We start from the raw sequence: 21,165 nt of genomic DNA, 5'->3' as shown, positions 1-21,165 counted from the left end.
TTTTGTATTATTTCTGTTCTCTGAGGTCCACTTATAATGTTGTCAAGATTTTTAGAAAAATAAAAATTTAGAAGTGATAGGTTATTTTCTGTCCTGTTTTTAACCCCCCTCATCAGAACGCTCTGTTTGAATAGGCGTGGCAGATTGTAGAAGTAAGACTCGGAAGTAAACACCCACTGCTATGATTGGCTAACAGTTGTGTATGTTTGACAACCTACGTCCTTCACAGATGGATGCTGCAGTGATTCAGGTTAAAAATGCATAATTACTCATACCAAACGGTCTGTTACACAGACAAAGCAATAGTGATCACATAATAAAAACAGTTACTTGCACACCACACAAGCGCGACTGCGACAATGGATCCAATACAGCCGGCACAGCATCGTCTTTTAGTTCCAATCTTTCTGAAAATCCTGCAATGAACAGTGACTTGTTTTTAAACGAAGCCGCACTAAAATGAACTGAACAAAAGACCAACTTCTCACTGATGTGGTCTGGCACTTCAATAAAAATAATGTGCATCAAATAAAGTTTATCGTTTGGTTTCTGTGTAGACCTGCGTTTGCTGCTCTTGTCATTTACCTACTACGTGCACGAATCAGTGGGTGTGGCTAAACAGGAAGTGATGTACAAGCACGCATTGATCTTCTTCTGCGGAGGTGATGTTTAGCCACACTATTACGTCATGAAGTGGCACATTCCACAACAGATCGTTTTGGCGGATCTGCTTCAATATAAATTGTTCTTATACAAACAAGAAGGTTTTGAGTTCTGAAACTTACAGAATGTTTTTATCCCACAAGGACCTCTTATTTGTCAAAAGATTTTGATTTCTTAGTTCATGACCCCTTTAAAATTCAGTCTGCTACCAACGAATTATAATTATGTTCAAGTTAAGGCCAATAACTGTCAATTTAATCACAATTAAAAATCCAATCTTGATAAATACACAAACAAAATGTGAAAACCAATATATATTGTATTCATTCAGTTTCATTATATGGAAATTTTGAACATTCTGTCTAACATCATCTTTTATGTTCAATGGAAGAAGGAAAAAAAAAACAATATGGGATTGAAACAATATGAAGAAGTGTAAATGACAGTTTTATGCTAACACATTATGCTACATGAAATATATTCTGTATGCAGGAGCAAAAAGACAAATTATTGCTCAGCTATCTGAGAATATGAATCAAATCAAATCAATAAATACATTCTTCCATCTAGATAAGCAATGACTGGAGAAAAAAGCGACACAGCAGAGAGCACGTGGACATCCACACATATAAAAGCACATTCACCAGACACGTGTCATTTACCAGATAAAAAGGATGAACTGCCCATTGTTTTACAGGCTGTGGGAACACACTCAAAATCTCATTCAGCTGAGAATATCGCTGAAGTCAGCTTAAACGCTGGAGTAAGACGTGCACACTCAAGTGCGATGCCTTAAGACAGATGCCGCAGCTAATACGAAAGTGCAAGCATCTTAAAACTGAGACAGATTCTATGTATCGCCATCTCATTTCGAACCACTGAACTGCCTGTAACAGGCAGAATAGCATCAGGGTCGCTCCTCTAATGCGTGCCGAGACATGCTGTAAACACTGGAGGATCATGAAGCTTTGCAGTTTTGCGGCAGCCTCTTGAGACTGTTTACCGAGAAGCGACGGTGAGCATAATGACACTGGCCACACTGCTTGACCCAGGAAATAAATCATCAGACATCTGCGGCCAATCTAATGCAATCTAAATCTGTGCGGCGACTAATGGCAGATCATGGCGGTATGATGACCGTAGAGGACACCCAAAACACCTCATTTACTTCATTCAGGATATTGGATCAGTGTTTTTGTTTGTTTGTTTATAATTTACTGTAATGCCATGCCAGCTACCACTGCTATTTTCAGGGCGAGAAACAAATGGGTAGGCTAAAATGCTAAAAAAAATTAATTTACAAAATGTTTGAGCTTATCACTGATGACAGATCTAAAACTAAATCTCACCTCCCTTCATTAAAAATCTTTTCACATGGATCAAACCATGAGAGTCTATTAAAATATGCCTCAAATGTATTAGACTCTAGAATGAGGAGCATAAGGAGGATTTTTACCTGTTTGTTGAGTCAGTGTAGAACTGATCACGGCTATAAAGGTTAAAAATGTGGCATGTTACTCAAAGCTCTGAAATATGCAATTACATTAATAGAATATTTCATGGCATTATTTATGTTTTCACTTATGCCATACCAATTATTTAATTTCATGGTACACAGAAGCAAGAATTACCACATTGTATAGCACATGCCAAACGGGTTGCTTTATGGGATTTTTTTGTCCTTTCTTATCATTATATAGAAAAGAGCTACATTTACACTTATGCATTTGGCAGATGGGTTTGTCCAATGTGACTTAGATTGCAATCAAGCAAAAGATTTTCTCAATTCATTCATTTCCCGGGAATAAAAACCATGACTTGGGCGTAGCTGGCACCATACTCTACTGTTTGAGCAAGAGGAAGCTAAACAATACTAAATCCTATTTTTCTAAATGAACTGATTCAGAACTTTCTAATCTTACTTGAGAACAGAATAACAGAATGCATTAACACTAAGAATGATGAGGTGGCCTAGTAACAAGTTGTCACACACTTTCTTGCAAATTTTGAGGCTCATGTAAAAGAACGGCTGCTGTAAACAGATAAAAGGCATTAAAAAAAAGAATATACCTCCTTTCTTGAGAGTGGAGAGAAACTTTAAACCTGAGGGTACACATCAGTCTTGTCGTACAATGAACTTGTCAGATCGGAGGGACTGTGAAATTGAAAATATCAAAAGGTCTTGTCCAGTAACAAAAACGTGAAATTGAACACAAGATAGAATACCCTGCAGCACACAAATCACTGGTCACAAACTGGAAAGCTGAAAAAATTATTTATTTAGCAACTCTATTTTTGTAATGCTATTATAATTAAAGTGAACTGTGCAAATAAACGCACACTGGAGCAATTACTAAACGAGACATGCACACCTACAAAGCAGATAAGCATTTTAAAAATGATAGCTAAATATTCTAAATACAGTTGTTTACTCAATAGGGCAGGGTTTTTTTTTCTTTTTAGCTTATGAAGCTCTGACTTAATTCAGCAATTCACACTGCAATTTTATCAGACTGTTTGCTGACTGCGCACGATGACCTTTCACAGCGAACGGCAGTCCAAACATATGAGTCACTTCATAATGATATACACAACTCTCATACTGATCACTCATGGATGAAGGTATACCAAACAAGATAATAAATGGCTGTTAAATTTTTACCTCTCAACATGGTCTCTATTGAGATGTAACTCCTTTGGGAAAGCTTTCAGATGCACCATCTTTGGTTAAAGTGGGTCATAATCAACAGGACCAAGAGTCAGTGCACACAGTTCTGTGATCTGTATTGATGGGTTATTGAATGTGTTTCAAATCTCCTGCTGATGTATTGCTACACAGGCAATGAAACCAGAGGGGTTCTTGTCTACAGAGGAGGATCTATGATCATGAACATTAGGGAACACTAAACAAGACATTTAAATGTTCGCAGAGTGCTTTGTATTTCTCCAACATCGGTGGTGTATGTAAATGAACACTATTACCTACATCAACATATCCCCGTTTATTTGTAATCCACTCCGCTGGATGGTGCAAAACAAGTCATTATGCACTATTCCACCAAACTTGTTAAAAGCTCAGGCCAGGAGCTTTTGTTAAAACTACAGATCGATTTTCCACATTTTTGCATTTCCACCCACAGATAGCAGGATCGATAGAGGGGTGGCAACAAAATCAAGTGCATTATGGGTGTTGAAGTTTTTGGGTAAAGGGAACACCACAATTTTTACTCAGAAATTGCTAGTACATGAATATTTAAAGAGAAAGTCACAAATGAATTAAGTGACAAATTGAAGTAGAAAGGCTTGTTTTTTTGTAAAACACTCCAATTATGAGTGTTTTATTTACAACAGTGTTTTTTTGTTTTTAACAGTGTAGCAATGATTAAAAAAATATTCTTCTGCATAGACAGGCAACATTATTAAAAGCCCATCTTGCAAACAGTGAGTTCCCCCTTTAACGGAATAGTGAAAATTTGCTGAAACTACTCACCCTCAGGCCATCCAAGATGTAAATTAATTGGTTTCTTCATCTGAAAAGATTTGGATAAATTTAGCATTATATCACTTGCTCACCAATGGATCCTCTGCAGTGAATGGGTGCCGTCAGAATGAGAGTCCAAACAGCTGATAAAAACATCACAGTGATCCACACAACTCCAGTCCATCAATTAATGTTTTGTAAAGCAAGTAGCTGAGTGTATAAAAACAAACAAATCCATCATTATTTTAACCTTAAACTGTTGCTTTGGCCAAAATAAGATTCCATAATCCACAATAATGTTTTAGCCAGTGAAAAAGTCCATGCCCTGTTTGTCCTCTCACATCAAAATCCACCAACATATGTATTTGTTTATAATGTTTTTGGATCGTTTTTGTGCTTGTTAAACAGTGCTTGTTCTGTGCATACTTCTCTCCTGATTCAGACAAGACTCTTTCTTGGAGAAAACAATATTGTAGGATAGACGACTCATATTTTAGATGGAAGCAATTGCTTTAAAGTTAAAATAGTCTCCTTGTGGTTTATTGTGATGTTTTTATCAGCCGTTTGGACTCTCATTCTCACAGCATCCATTCAGTGCAGAGGATCAAATTTCTTTAAATCTGTTCCAATGAAGAAACAAACTTCATCTTGAGGATGAGTACATTTTTATTTTTGGGTGGACTACTCCTTTAAGTTTAACCTAAGATCAACAGTTGTATCTTTCACACACGCAAATGTGATCAATTGTTACAATCTTACTGGTTCCTCATTAGACAGTCGCAGTAAGAGGAGCAAAATTTCTGAAGCTGTAATAAATTCTAAAATTCAACGCAATAACAATTAATTAGCCACCAGTGAGCATGTCACATTAAAAGATGCAAGACTGATGAGTCTGACCTATAACAAAAAATCTACGACATTTCCTAAAATTTGTCTCAGACAGCAAAACCGTATTATACAGCAGGCTTAAGAGAAGCAGCAGCGCTCCCTTGTGTCAGTTACATAAACTTCCAATATGCCTAGTCAATCAATTTCTGATTGCAAATACTTTAGTGAACTACATGAATAAAGTTCAGAAAAGTATTCATTTGTGAGTACACAATTATTTTCAGCATATATTTATGCATCTCAATTGTTAAGCAGGATTGTCTCTATAACATCAGTATTATATCGTCATTCGTACAGCTTGCTCTGGAAAATTCATACTGGTCAACCACTATTCAGTAGGTTACACACTCTAAATCTAGCCTACATGAAGCTATAATGTTTTGACAGTGGCACTTGATTGACAACACGTGCATAATACACACTACAACAAAACTCAATTATTTATTAAGTACGCTCTCCTGAAAAGCACCGAGCTAAAAATTGAATGTAGCACAGATAGCCTCTCTCATAATTTGCTGTTCTGTAATGGGTATCTGCAGGTGCAGCTCTTTAACATAATTGGCATATTATGGCGGAAGCTAATTAACTGTAGGCGTCACGAGCAATTTACATCCTCTCACCACCTGAACCCTGTGTCATCTCTGGCCAGGTGTTTTTTGGATTTCAAAAGTGCATTTTACTGTAGATCGGGTGCAAGTATGGCTGAATCTACAGAACATATCAATGAATAACAATAACAAATGTCATGAGTTCTGACTGCTGCCTTTGGGTGAAAATAAGTGAAATCAAATCATACAAAAGGCATGAATTATATTGCAAAACTATCAGCATAAAGCAACCTGCAATGCAACAAAACAACACTGGATATCAAACTATGCCGAGGACTGCTTCTTTGAAATAATATGCAAAACACCATAAAATATGCCTCAATAAATTTAACAACATTGTAACAATTTAAAAACATGACGTCACAGTTTCACGTTTAATTCATCAGCATCAGTAACACGTCATCTTGAAAATTAAAAATACATTTTCATATGTTTTGTAACAGTGTCTAACTGTGCCATCTAAGCCTAGAATTAGTCAAATCACAGTTGATATTATTCATCAAATTGTAAATGTAAGTTCATAAATCACGCGCATTCATACACAGTATGTAGTAGGGGATCATTAATATTCCATAAACGGGGGGGGGAGCAAGCAAAACGTTATCTGCGTGTTTCTTGTCCTTTAGTTAATAAATAAATAACTTTACAAATTAAAATATGACAAATGAGACGGCCTATACACTTAAAAAGCCAAATAAACAGACTGAAACACTTACTGGATCTCCTGAAGGCTGATCTGACTTCCGTCCGCCGCGCCAGATTGAGCCCAGACGCTTTCCAATTAGTGTAAACTTCCGTACACGTCATAAATGGCTGATGAAGGCCTGCTGAAAACCTGCCAAGCGGCAAACACGTAATTGAGAGAACGAAATATTACTCAGTGTTATTAATATTAAAAAATATATATATATAATAATCCAGTATGTCCAACGAAGGCGCAAAGAAGAAAGGTAAAGTACCTGGGGAAAAAAAGACGTCTAAACGGAAAGCAAAGAGGAGGGAAACTTATGCAGTGTATATCTACAAAGTTTTGAAGCAGGTGAGAAACTTTAAATAAATAATAAAAATGATCAAAGAACAGTTACTAAACTGATTCCGAGTGTACATTTCAAGTGGATGACATGCGTTTGACGCCGCGTGCGTTGCGACTGCGTTCGATTCTTGAATCATTATTTTGAGTCGAATCTTTTCAATGTATCGATCGAACTGATTCAAGGAACCGGTCTGAAAGAATCGCTCAGTCTAATTGGTCCAAGTGGTTTTCGAGTCATCTTTTTGACTCACTGAACTAAGAACCATTTGTGCCGGTTCTGGGACCAGTGTATAGCAATTTTGTCAGTACCGGAGCGAAAACCTCCTTTTTTTTATTTTTATAATCAAAACTTGAAGTAACACTTTCATCCTAAAAATTATACTTTTAATGTAAATTTATATCTAGGTTCTAAATGGCTTTATGAAGTGAATTATGGCTGCCTGCAAATCAATACGAACCTTTACTAATAAAATATAACCAAAAGACCTAAACCGCGGCTTTATTAGAACATTTTTCTCATGCAACGCGACGCACGAGCTTAGAATGTTTAAAAAACGCGCACCTATCAAAATCCCCATATGTGATTGTGATTTAAGTCATGACGTAAAAGAATCACTGAATCGTTTTCACCTGATTCTTTGAAATTTGATTCATTGTTTGGAAAACGTCCTATAGTTATTAGTTCCATGAACTACAGTAGTCCACATTTGAAGTGGATCCAAACCTTTCATCAAGCTGTCCTAAAACCAAAATGCATTCTTGTCTTAGGACAACTTTGCTTTTGATTTTCTATTTTATTATTTTTTTTTTTTTAAATCCACTTCAAATGATGATTACTATGACCTTAAAACATACTGAATGTGTGACTTTAATCAAATTTGTGTATGTATATACACGTGTTCCTCTATAGGTTCATCCCGACACTGGTATCTCCAGCAGGGCGATGAGCATCATGAACTCGTTTGTTAATGATGTGTTTGAGCGCATCGCTACAGAGGCCTCACGGCTCGCTCACTATAACAAGCGGTCGACCATCACGAGCAGAGAGGTGCAGACCGCCGTCCGGCTGCTGCTGCCCGGAGAACTCGCCAAACACGCTGTGTCAGAGGGCACCAAGGCCGTCACCAAATACACCAGCTCCAAGTGATCACCCGTGAGCTGTCCAAGAGCCGGAGGAGCATTTCAGTTCAAAAAAGTCATATGTAAAATGGGCCATGTTTGCAATCACTCTTCAATATTAATAAATGCACACAAAAAATTCAGTGCAACTGTTCATTATCCTGAATTAGAAAAAGAGTACAGAAGAACACTGCAAGGAAGAGAGAATGAGATTGATTGACCATACCATATGTACAATGAATGTACTGGTAATGTCTTCTATGGTATATGTCCACAAACATGGGAATGCCATTCTGAGTTTTGTTACTAAAATATGACCATTTTAAAAATGTCCACCAGTGCCGCTACCATGGAGTTACTGAATTCCATGAATATGTAATATATAATGAATGAAGTCATGAATTTACATAAATGTTAGTTGATGCATAAGATTCCTGATTTCAAATGTGTAATGAGGGTATAATTGGATTAAATGTGATTTAGTGACCAAGGAAAGTCTGAGTTTCTCACTAAATCTGCATTTTTGTTCTACTAAATGTCTCTAATTTAATAAAGAGTTTGAGTTTATAGAATGCAGTTTGCAGTGTGTAATATCATGCAGATCAGGGCCCTCTAGGTCTGTGACCCTGCATTTACACCAAGTGATGTGCAGAAATCACTCTGTAATGTTGTGTTTTTGCCACTAGATGGAGTCATTTTAACACTATTGAAATTGGAGCAGTAATACTTCAGTAATATTCACAGAATCTCATTGACTTTTTCAGGAGGTAGTGAGTGAAGTAATCACAGATTAGGATGGAGTGGAGCAGCACTTTCATATACCATGTGAGTATGTTTTCCACACTGGATTAACTATTTGTATGAGCAAATTAGTACAAATATGTTGAATCTAATGAAAAAACCTATACAGCACAAAAAAAACAATTAGATGTTTCAAACAAAAGAAACCTAAGCATATCACGGTGACTGAAAAATAAATGCTTTTTAGAAACATATGATTCTTAGAAGCAAAAATATATTGCCTGCACTGGAAAACAGTTACATTATGTGTAGAGAAAAATCATAAATAGACATTTCATTTCCATGTATATTCTGCTAAAAAAGGCATTCTGATTATATCTTTATGAAAAAAAATATATATATTATAATGTACATACAGTATTATTATAATATATTATTATAATGTCTGTATTATATATATATTTTAAAATATATGGCTTTTTTGGTTGTTTGTTCTAATAATCTGTAAGCGCCAAATTGCAGTGTTTTATTATATTTTATTATTGTTGTTTATTTTTAACTAAATGTATGGGAAATATGCAAGCTACTGTTGCTTCAAACCAATCACACATGCCTAAGGTGTCTAGCAAATTGCAATTAATAACTTTTACATAAATGCTGACAAATTTTCAATTTTGGTGGAGTAATTGGATTTTCCAACATGACGCCCTGTGTCTGTGAATCTTATTTATGGACATGAAACGATATTTATGGTGAAAGACACAAAGCTTGGGGTAGCACGCCTTGTGAGAGACGCATGCGTTAGGTAAACCAGAATAAGTAGCTTTAAATACAATTTTATTTTCATATTTAAAGTGCTGAAATAATAACTTGTCCATTTTACAGTCTAGTAGCTGACCAATGAAGTATTTCACAGGGGGAAGCTTTGGTGAAAACAAATCACGCTTTGTCCTTCATTAATCAGGGAAGTCTGAGGAACACTGGGCCCCGACATGGTGTTTCGTATTCCCAGCCCTCCCTCTCTGGCTCCTACGATAAGCCTTACTGATGATCTTATATATGCTAATGATGGCATGTCTATGGACATATTACAGCGAGGGTGATGGTGTCATTAATGACAATGTCTTAAGCGTTATCGTCATCATCACCATGTTCCCCTTGATCTTACGGTTCCCTCATAGATCCCCATGCGCTCATTTCATTTCTGCACACACAATCTCTCTCTCCCTCTCTCCCTCTCTCTCTTTTGGGTGGTATAAGCACATTACGGATGGGGACATTAGTAACTAATGCAGGCGCTGGGCCCCGCATTGTTTTGGTGCACAAGTACATCATTAGAAAATGTTCTACTTGGCAGGGAAGCGTGTATTAACTCGGCTCGCAATAAAATGAGGTTGTGATCAATTGTTAAAGTTATCGAGAGCTATTAGGTTGAAATATGAACCTCTCAATTGCCATAATGAAGAGGGTGCCCGATCGTACACAATCAACAGAGCAACATACACCGTGCATTGCGGGTTCTGGGTGCTCGAAAGAACGACAGAAAGCAATTTTGCAGAAAGAAAATGCAAGCGCGTCACCCTAACCTCATTACAAATTTCACCTCATTACTAAATTTCAATAATCTACTCAAAATGTTAGGACCAACCAGCTATAAAACAGAATTGCCAGCTTTTTTTGAGCAACGGGACAATGCGGCTATCATAAACGCCAGTCTCGTGAAGAATTATGTCTCATAATGCCAGCTAACTTTTGATGGCGGCGCCAACGTTGACTCACGATTTTGGCAAACTCGCTGCATAAATTAATTTTATATAACATTCTCTACTGAGGCATATTGATGAGTCTTAGCCTCAGAAATTCAATTAATCCCCCAAAGTTAATGTTTCGGAACTGAACAGAGCCCAATCTTGAGGATAGCAATGGAAGATGCTGTCTGGCACCACATTAAAGTTGCTGTTGTATTGTTAGAGCAACTCAGAATTATTACAACTTGTATATCAGCCTACAGCACTTCTTTTAGGACGATATACATGATGGAACAATTCAGAATAATGACTTTGTAAGTTATTTTAAAGATATATTAGTATATTCTCACTAAACATGACCGATATTTGCTCATATTGCCATCCTAATACACTACTGTTCAAAAGTTTGGGGTCAGTAACTTTTTTTTAAACAAATAATACTTTTGTTAAGCAAGGATGCATTAAAATAATCATAAGTGAAATTACAGATATTTATAATGTTACTAAAGATTTCCATTTCAAATAAACACTGTTCTTTTGAACTTTCTCATTCAATTAATGTTGAAAAATGTATCAGTTTCCACAAAAAAATTAATAATAATAATTAGAAGCATATTAGAATGATTTCCGAAGGATCATGTGACTGGAGTAATTCAGCTTTTCCATCACAGAAATAAATTACATTTGATAATATATTAGAATAGAAAAGAGTCATTTTAATTTGCAATAATATTTTACAATATTGCTGTTTTTTTACTGTACTTTTAAACAAATAAATGCAGCCTTGGTGAGCATAAGAGACTTCTTTCAAAAAAGTCTTTTTGTCATGACTATTAGCCATTGTTTCATGCTGACATGAGTCTTAAACAGTGAGGAACCATCAGCAACCAACAGTTCATGGATATTTATGAGTGTGAAGGACTAACTGTATTTGCACCACTAGGACCACCTTCTCCACTGAAAGACTCGGGACTTCCTTGGAAGTCAGTAAAAGTTCATCCAGGTCTCAAAACAGGATCATTATGATTGTCTGCAACATCATCTTCTGTAGGTAAGTGGCCGGATACTCCTTGCATGAAGTTCAATAGATGTTCGCTTTACTGACCAAACCACAAACTAATGCTCTTGAAGGCTTCGTGATGTTCTTCAATCCATCTTTGCTTCATCAGAGCAGTTTTCATCCCATCCCACCATTCTGGATTTTCGCATTCAAAGCTCGCAGCACCATTTAGACCGCATTCAAACAGCTCATAATCATGTTGGTTATTCCTCGAAAAATATTCATTGTTATCAATTAGTTTCAACCAATTAGCTTGCATTTCTAATTCCTGGTCTGCTCTTTGTTCCTTTAATTAGTAAATTCATTAGTACCGTCTAGCGTCGCACGCCAAGTAGATGTTTCAGCAATGTGTTCTTATGATTTTAACATGAGGCGCAGCGGTGACGGCAGTATTAAGTGGGAGATAATCAGCAGGAACTAATTGTCTAATTGCACTGATGAAGGTTACAATCATTAGCCTGTTCTGGAAGTCCGGTCCTCAGCTGTCTGACCGGACCATCCTAACCCTACAGATGGCCTCACTGTTAAGCTCACGGCAGGACAAAATGACAGACATCTTCTATCCACGGGGAGCAAGACAAACGAGTGTGTGTCTGCGTACGTGCATATGTATATGCGTGTTGCGTGTGTGTGTTGTCCGCAGGGAGTAAGACGAACGAGTCGAGGGAGTGCTGATTCAATGCACTTCTTTCTTTTTCTTGCTTGAGAAAGTCCCTGCCTCCACAAAAATTGAATGTCCACCATTTGAGAAATGAATTCATGGAAGTCACTGTCTTTTTTCCCCATTAGTAAGTGTTTAGTTCAACGTTTTAAATAATTGCGTTACAAGGAATGATATTTAAAATACATTTGGGAGGCAATGGGGCGGGAAAGTGCCTACATGTTTTGCTGATGATACCCGGGCCATTTGGAAGACATCAAAGTAGTGAGGAGGTAGCCCAGATGCATATTATAAACTCATTATGTGTATCATTTAAAAGGATGTACTCCAGCAGCAAAACAATCTTCCCATTCTCTGCCTCGCCTGTAATGTGTGTTCGCAAAGTCGCAACTTTTTGATGCCTTCAGTCAATGTGACAGCTATTACTGCATGGCAAAATGGAATAAATGTCATTTATATTCCTATTGGCAGGGTCATTAACATATGGATAAGACAGTCAGTGTCTTTAGAAGAAACTGGAATCTCGAAATTTCTGGGGGGAAAAAAAAGAGATGGCTGATCGTAATTTAAGAAATTATATTCGTAATTATTGCATTATGATGCATTTTTTATATTGAGGAAACATACAAAGATAAATAGACGAGAGTCGAGAATGCATTTTAATTTCAAATTTAAAGTTCCTGATTTTGAATTGAACTGAGGTAGCAAACAGGATGAAGAATTGCAATTTGAATTATTAATATTAAAAAAGAAATAATTTAACTCATAACAAATAAAGAAACATTAACTAGAAAAGCAACAAAGCCTTATTTAAAAGTTTTGAAAACGATTTAAAATGCCTTGAAGGTTTAAAGGCTAGATAGATAGATTTTTATCTATCAAAAAGTCAAAACAGTAATATTTTGAAATATTACGATTTAAAATTACCCCTTCTATGTTAATATATTTTAAAATTTAATTTATTTCTGCGATGATAAAGCAGCATCATTATTTCAGTCTTCAGTGTCACATGATCCTTCAGAAATAATTTTAACATGCTGATTTGATGGTCCAATGAAAAGAGTGACAATTATTAAATTCTGAATATTGCTCAACTCTGACAGATAGGTTGAAAAGCATTGCAAAAATCGAATGAGTTCAAATGTTTTTAACATCACTAACTTCATAATTCATGAATACATAATATAATTATGAGTATGTGAAGCACCTAATACATTATATCGATCTGAAAAGTATCCATAAATGCTGTTATTAAATACTAGCAAGGTTTTCCGCAGAGCTGACCCGCTGGTAAACGTCTGTTTTGATATAAACAGCAAGTCACTGTAGAAGTTATATCCCACCCATGTGACTCTGTAAAAATAGTCCCGTTTGCACGTGGCCAAGTTCCTACTCGGATATCAAAACAAGCCCAGAGAGCAGAAGCAGAAGGCCACTTAAAAGATCTCAGGCCTTTTAGTGTCTCGACCAAAAGACTTCTGAAAAGCTAGTGTGAAGGCACAATCAGCTTCATGTCTAGAAGGAGTCTCATGTATAATCCAAGCTCTCTGCGCTCTTTAGAGCAGGAAAGGCACCAGATGAGACTGGCTGCCCCGGTTCTCAGTGGCTACCTGCTGAGGAAAGAAGCCTGGGACAGAGGGATGTCTTCGAGGCAGACCATGGGAAACCCTCCGATGGTGTGCCAGGACCCTGTTGTCCAAAATGCCCTGTACACTGGAAATGTAAAAGGTGTGAAAGAGATCTTCTCAAAGGGCTTTCCTTCAGACCTGGTCATCCAGCCTCAAGGAGGAGTCATGCGCTGGAGAGCAAATGGAAAAGTCAAAGGTAAGGACTCAAGTTGTTTGAGTTGAGTTTGACTGTGCAATTGTCTCCTAGAGATCCGTTTTGATTGTCGTGATTACTTGAACTGATTACCTCTCGGATCAAGTTGGCCAGACAGCATCAGGTTTCTGGACCTTTCTAAAGGTCATGCCAGGCGGCCTTAAAATAGCCACGGTCTAAAAACAGGCAACAGTCTAAGCAAATATATTCAGGGCAATCATCTACAACATTGTGCCCAGTCTTAAGACTAACCCAGGCGATCAAAGAAGAGGCTGCAGTCACACCTGCTCCTCGCTTTACATCACACATGGGGCCGAAGATTAAGTTTCGCAAACAAAAGAAATATCGCAACGATGTTATCGCAACGGCTCAGGCGTCAGGACTTATCCTACAGTTCTGGAATGCTCTTCTGGTCGGAGATGACCTCACTGTTATTAGTATCGTTGATGACCCAGAATATGCTTATCTCTTAGATGCCATATATGACACCAGCAACATAGAGGAGTGGAAGAACTTCAGGTTCAACTACAGAGGGCTAAGTATGTTACAGGGACACAAATAATATGAAATTATGTTAAGATAGCTTGCTATGCAAAATATTTTTGCTGCTTGTTCAGTTTACTTAATTAAAATGAGCTAAAATTGCTGTTTTATCACAACTGAATTTCATTGTGTTTTCATTCATTAAAATACATAAAAATGAATTTTGTATAATGTAGTTGTGTTGTGACTACATTAATCATTTTTGTTGCATTAACTAAAATGGCATGTGTGGCTTTATAGGGATGTATTATATAAAAAATTATTACTTATTCTTTTTTTTTTTTATTATATAAACGATTATTACCATAAAAACATTTGAGTTAATTAAAATAAAATAAACAAAAAATATACAAAAGAAACTTAAAATATAGAATACATAAACTATATAAATAGATAAATAGATAGATAGACATTTTAAGTAGGGTAACTTGTAATCTGTAACCTATTACATTTCCAAAGTAACCTTCCCCACACTGCTTTTGAGGTAGATAGAATGATAAGACAATCTTATAAGTATATGAAAATAAAAATATTAAACCAGGGTGAAATCTCAAACCTGACTAAAATTAATTACTAGCACAGAATATAGAACAAAATGGCGTAAAACAAGATTAAAATTGGTTAACGATTTTAAATTTAATTAATTTCTGTTCTCAAGGATCTTTTGTGTCATGCACATTTAGTTGTGTCTGAGTATCACAACAATGTATACATTTCTGTGCACGTACATAAGCACTCAAACTTTTTCACACTGGCACATCTTCATTTCCAGTATTTCCACGTTAGACTCACCTGCTGTCATAGTTATTTGTTGCCTTATGTTTTTCGGTTACACATAAATTGCTCTCTTCTTATTGCAGCCACCCCGACTGTGTCTTTGAGGTTGTCTTGGGGTCTTTTTATGAGTTTGTGTTTATGTTTGTTCCCATGAAACTTACTGATACTGATCACAAAAATGAGTACTGCATAGGAGACAAATGCTACTGCACTTTGAGTATGACATTACAGTCACACTGCATCCATGAAAAACAACCATATATGGTTTGGATCTGGCTTGAAAAAATTATTTCATTTAAATAAAGGTAAATAAATAAAAGGGCACATTAAATTGAAGTAAAAAATGCACCAAAAAAGCAGATTGGATGCCATCCATGCAAACTAAGCTAAAATACCTTAAATCTTCAAACTGTCCAGGCCTGTTCATGATTTCCTGATTGAAAATGAAATAAAGCTTCAGACTAACTGTAGTAATGATATATCTGAATCTTCAGATACTCTCATAACTGTTCTTTTTTCAGGACTGTGGTCACTGACGTACGAACAAGAGCTGACCACGCCACTGCACATCACCGCTGGCCGGGGTTTCACCGAATGTCTGCGGCATCTCCTAATGCGGGGCGCTCGAGTGGACCTGGCACCTGGGGGAACCACTGCCCTGCATGAGGCCTGTGAGGAGTGCCATCCCGAGTGTGTCAAGCTGTTGCTGCAGTACGGAGCCAATCCCAACGCAACCAATGAAGATGGCCAGATGCCCCTGCACGTGTGCACTGAACTCGATTCACTTGAGTAAGTGCTTGTTCAGTACAGTAATTGCAGGAAATTCTGTGATTTCAAATGGCTGTCAGATTGACACTTGAAATGAAGGTACACTACTGGACAAAAGTTTGGAATAATAAAGATTTTTTAAATGTTTTTTTTTTTTTTTTAAAGGCTCTTGTGCTCAACAAGGCTGCATTTATTTGATTAAACAGTGAAAACATAATATTGTGAAATATTATTACAGTTTTAAATAGCTGTTTTCTATTTGAATATATATTTTACAATATGATATATTCCTGTGATGCAAAGCTGAATTTTCAGCATCATTACTCCAATCTTCAGTGTCACATGATCGTTCAGAAATCATTCTAACATGTAACAAATAAAAACTGAAAACAGTTCTGCTGCATAATATTTTTGTGAAAAACCATGATACATTTTTTTCAGGATTCTTAGATAAATAGAAAGTTTATTTTGTTTAAAAATAAAGTAAAAATAACATTGTTCATTTCAAATCGAAACTTTGTGACATAAATAATTTTACTTTTGATCAATTTAATGCATCCTTGTTTTTTTATCTTACCCCAAACCTTTGAATTAGTGTATTATTGTTTTCTTCAAAAATATGAAGCACCACAACGGTTTTCAACTTTGAAAATAATAAGAAATGTTTCTTGAGTGCTTAATCAGTATATTACACTGATTTCTGAAGGATCATGTGACACTGAAGACTGGAGTAATGATGCTGAAAATTCAGCTTTGCATCACGGATGTAAATTACATTTTAAAATATATTCAAATAGATAACAATATTACTGTTTTTACTGTATTTTAAAATCAAATAAGTGTAGCCTTTTTGAGCATAAAAGACTTTTCAAAAAACAAAAAAATTATTCCAGACTTTTGATCAGTAGTGTACTTGACTTTGATGACCAAGTAATATCCTACAAAATTTCTATCGCTTATGCAGAATGTAATACAGCCAGGCTGAATTTTTTGACGTTTTTCCAGATGTACCAAACATCTACTAGCATTTGGTGCTTTGATCAACGGTCAGAGCTTGGATGATAACGACACACCCCTTCATGTGGCAGCCCGCCATGGCCTTCCTGATCACATGGAGCTCTACTTACGACACGGAGCTGCGCTTAACCTACAAAATGATGAAGGAAACACCCCACTGAACGCCGCCTGCTCCCAGCCACAGAACTCCACGTCTCTGGAGCGCTACAGCCGTGTTTGCCACATGCTGGTGTCTGCTGGGGGGGACGTACATATCAGTGACGCGGACAAGCAGACTCCACTGCACATGGCATGTAAGAACGCCAACCCTGATGTGGTGGATCTGCTGCTGAAGTATAAAGCCTTGGTCAACGAAATGGATTATGGCGGCGACGCACCAATGCATAACATCCTGAAGGCGGTGGCCTACAAGACGGACCATGAGCCCGAGAGGATTGTACAGGCTCTTCTCAATTACGGATCCATCAGGGTGTGGCCTGGAGCTCTGCCCAAGGTCAGGATTGGACGAGAGCGCTTTCCATTCAAAGTCTCATTATATCCTTATACCTAGTCAAGGAATTCTAATGTTCCATAAAAATTCTGAAATAGTCTTAATGGGAATAAAATCCTTATCTAATAGTCACATTCTTGCTGGATATACTGACATTTTTGGTCACACTTTATTTTAAGGTCCAATTCTCGCCAATAACAAACCTTTAACTATGACTTTTGCCTCAATAAACTCATAATTTGCTGCTTATTAATAGTTAGTAAGGTAGTTGTTAAATTGGGATTAGGGATGTAGAAAATGGTCATGCAGAATTTGTGCTTTTAAGTACTAATAAATAGCCAGTATGTTAATAATAGGCATGCTACTAGTTAATAGTGGTCCCTATACTGAAGTGTTACTAATTTTTACATTTTTCATATATTTATCTATATATTTTATCCTTAATATTCTTTGTTTCATTCTTATTTTGACTAATCGTTTAATTATCTAATCAGGACTGTTCAGGACTGGTTCCAAATTATTTTCAAATTCCATTTAAATTCTGATCTTTCAATATACACTACTATTTAAAATGTTGGGTTCAGTAAGATTTTTATTCCTTTTTACTTACTTAACTTAACTATTTATTTATTTAAGCAAAATCAATTATTTTTTAACTTTCTATTCATCAAAGAACCCTGAAAATTGCATCAAGGTTTCCACAAAAATATAATGCAGCACAACTGTTTTCAACACTGAAAATATGAAATGTTTCTTGAGCAGCAAATTAGAAATGATTTCTGAAGGATCATTTGACTCTGAAAACTGGAGTGATGACGCTGGAAATTCAGCTTTGCATCACAGGAATAAATTACATTTTAAAATATATTCAAATAGAAACCAGTTGTTTTAAATTGTAATAATATTTCACAATTTTATTGTACCATTTTTTTAATCAAACAAATGCAACCTTGGTGAGCATAAGAGACGACTGTCTAACAAAAAAAAAAAAAACGATCTTACAAATGCTATTTTTGACTTCTGACAATAAAGTGTCCTGACAAACAAAACAAAACGAAACAAATCAAAACAAAATGGCAACTCTTTATTTGTCAATAAATAAGTTGCCTATAGCAACCAAATTGCTAATTATGATGATGCTGTGCATTGCTAGCATATGTTTTGCAGGTTTACAATTATCAACAGAGGATTATTTTTCCTATTTTGGTAAAAAAAAAAAAAAAACTTTTACTATCAATTTTGAATAATTTATGATTCAAAAAGAAAATTTAATTAAATCTATTATTACCTCACAGGGTGCCGCCATGTTTGTGTGACATCATACTCCATGTTTGAAGTTTTTTTCCAAGTTGGAAGTAAATTCCTATTTTCCGAAATGAATAGAATGCAGCATTAAACCTAGAGAAAGAGTCCAGTGATGACTGGTAAACTGGATGTAGATGTCAGTGTATAGACAACTTAAATAATGAAACAGATTTGTGTATGAACACTGCTGGTAACAGCAAAAACATTAAAGTTCACCCAGAAATTAAAATGGTCATCATTTACTCACTTTCATGTCATTTCCAAACCATGTATCACTTACTTTCTTCTGTGGAACACAAAATAATATATTTGAAATGTATAAATAAGTGTATAAAAATGTTTAAAAAATATTATTTTTGTGTCTATACAATGAATCAATGTTGTTTGCACCCTATATTGATTTCCAAAATATCTACTTTTATGTTCCACAAAAGAAAGAAAGTCATGGAATTACATGAGAGTGAGTAAATGGTGAGAGAAATAATTTTTGGCTGAAATATATCTTTTAAGAACAAGTTGAATTGAAAACTAACCGTTCTGCCATTTGTAAGGAACGAACCCACATCTCAAGAAGGCATCCATCTGCAATCTGTAAATTACAGTTTTCTTTAGCACAGATATTTATCTTATTGAATTAATATATAGAAATAAATTAACTCAAAACCATCATTAAAGTTCACTGCAAGCAGCATATGATCCTTTATTTGTCACAAATACAGAAATAATCACTTTCAGATGGATTTAGTTCTGTCTTTCAAAAGCACACAGTTAAAAACACTTGATATCACGCATCCAACGAGTCCCACTTGTGCCAAATAAATTGCCTGAGTCTTAACGAGGCAAATGTTAATAGGAGATTAATTAGCAGTAATTGCAGAAATTCCCCACAATCCCCCAGAGGGGGGCCCAATCTGTTCATCAGCCCAAGTAGTTAATTATTCCATGCAATGTTCTCCCAAAAATACAACTTTCCACCTTTGACCTCCACAACACAGGTGGGGCTGTTGCACCAGGTGGAAACTGACAAAAAGCTGCTCATCTATGTCCAGCTTCCCTCCACTGTTTGTTATTGCGAAAGACTGAGGATAGCGTTTCTTTATCATTTTTAATTATCAATAGCAAAGCAAGATCTGATTCACAATGTAATCGGTTTCTGAAGAACACTGAATTTGGATCTGTTTTCAGAGATAAACTTATTCGATTTCACTTTAATGATATTTTTATTTAGCAATAAGGATGCATTAAATTGATTAAAAGTGACTAAAGAGACATAATGTTACAAAAGACATATGCTGCTCTTTTAAACTTTTTATTCATCAGAGAATCCTGAAAAAATGCATCTGTTTCAGTAAAAATAGGAACCACCACAACTGTTTTCAACATCGATAATAAGAAGAAATGTTTCTTGAGCAGCAAATCAACATATTAGAATGATTTCTGAAGGATCATGTGACACTGAAGACTGGAGTAATGATGCAATCAACTTTGCAATAGAATACATTTTAAAATAAATAAAATCTATTTAAAAAATTATTTTTAATTGAATTTTTTACAATATAAAACCACCATAAACTAAATTAAAAAAAAGACTTGAATCTTATTTGATAGTTTCATTTCCCTGTTTGTTTGTTTGTTTGTTTCTTGTAATATGACAGCTTTATTCTGTAATATATCTGCTCAGGTGTTGAAATATTGCTGCACATCTCCAAGGACAATAGAAGTGCTCCTCAACGCATACGACCGCCTGAAAATGACTGAAGCCTGGGTAGAAGCTGTACCACCGGAGGTGTTTCAGGTCAGATGACCTTCTTTCTTAAATATAATGTAATAAATATTTAAGTAAACGCTAAAAAACAAGTTTTATTAAAATAAAGTTTTTTTTTTTTTTTTGCACAGAAACACCGGGAATTCTACGAATCCCTGTTTGCACTGACGCAAACTCCTCGATCTCTACAACATCTGGCTCGTCACAGACTCCGATCGTTTCTGGAAGGTCGCTTGCACAACGTGGTCCCTAAACTGGGTCTACCAACCTTTCTTAAAAATTACCTAATGCTGGCATTCAGAGACTATATGCACTGACAGAGACCACAGACCCTGTATAACACACAGTACAAGCATGCAGTGATTGAGTTTAGTACTATAACGTCATTGAGTTTTGTTTTATTCTGTGTGATTCTGAATGATTTGTGTTGGAACAATGTCCTGTCTTTACTGAAGACGATACAATCAGGTGGAAATTTTATAGGGAATCATTAAATGGAGGTAATGCTTATAATGCAAATCTGTGAGTGAGATTTTTAATGTAAAAATGTGTTTTATTATTACTGATATCTATCATAATGCATTAGGAAAGAGGATAAAAGGATGTTTATGAAGAATAAAACAGGAGGAGGATGCAGAAGGTCTGTATATAAAGCTCATAAATCCAGTACAACACAC

General features: G+C 35.9%; 2 protein-coding genes across 3 annotated transcripts; both read left to right on the top strand.

Moving 5' to 3' along the window:
• Positions 1–6,482: 6,482 nt before the first annotated feature.
• On the top strand, positions 6,483–8,301 carry zgc:92591 (uncharacterized protein LOC436997 homolog). Its single transcript, XM_058766129.1, has 2 exons — positions 6,483–6,679; positions 7,584–8,301. The coding sequence occupies exons 1-2, from the start codon at positions 6,563–6,565 to the stop codon at positions 7,818–7,820; spliced, it is 354 nt and encodes a 117-aa protein (XP_058622112.1). The 5' UTR covers positions 6,483–6,562; the 3' UTR covers positions 7,821–8,301.
• Positions 8,302–12,912: 4,611 nt separating this feature from the next.
• On the top strand, positions 12,913–21,001 carry asb10 (ankyrin repeat and SOCS box containing 10). 2 transcript variants are annotated; one of them, XM_058766126.1, is made up of 5 exons: positions 12,913–13,826; positions 15,665–15,932; positions 16,917–17,421; positions 20,405–20,518; positions 20,620–21,001. In XM_058766126.1, the coding sequence occupies exons 1-5, from the start codon at positions 13,514–13,516 to the stop codon at positions 20,803–20,805; spliced, it is 1,386 nt and encodes a 461-aa protein (XP_058622109.1). In that variant the 5' UTR covers positions 12,913–13,513; the 3' UTR covers positions 20,806–21,001. The 2 variants fall into 2 exon arrangements, with proteins under 2 accessions (XP_058622109.1, XP_058622110.1); XM_058766127.1 differs by lacking the exon at positions 12,913–13,826 and adding an exon at positions 13,913–14,362.
• The last annotated feature ends 164 nt before the right edge of the window (positions 21,002–21,165 follow it).

Source organism: Onychostoma macrolepis, chromosome 24 (genome assembly GCF_012432095.1).
Source record: "Onychostoma macrolepis isolate SWU-2019 chromosome 24, ASM1243209v1, whole genome shotgun sequence".
Taxonomy (NCBI): domain Eukaryota; kingdom Metazoa; phylum Chordata; class Actinopteri; order Cypriniformes; family Cyprinidae; genus Onychostoma; species Onychostoma macrolepis.
Note: the sequence above shows the minus strand (reverse complement) of the source record. Positions and strands in the feature narration are given on the sequence as shown.

Excerpts from the sequence above, each read along its gene's own strand:
- zgc:92591 (XM_058766129.1), top strand. The coding sequence starts at position 6,563 with ATGTCCAACGAAGGCGCAAAGAAGAAAGGTAAAGTACCTGGGGAAAAA. Across the intron at positions 6,680-7,583 it reads TCTACAAAGTTTTGAAGCAG|GTTCATCCCGACACTGGTAT; the intron begins GTGAGAAACTTT and ends GTTCCTCTATAG.
- asb10 (XM_058766126.1), top strand. The coding sequence starts at position 13,514 with ATGTCTAGAAGGAGTCTCATGTATAATCCAAGCTCTCTGCGCTCTTTA. Across the intron at positions 15,933-16,916 it reads ACTGAACTCGATTCACTTGA|ATGTACCAAACATCTACTAG; the intron begins GTAAGTGCTTGT and ends ACGTTTTTCCAG. Across the intron at positions 17,422-20,404 it reads GGCCTGGAGCTCTGCCCAAG|GTGTTGAAATATTGCTGCAC; the intron begins GTCAGGATTGGA and ends ATATCTGCTCAG.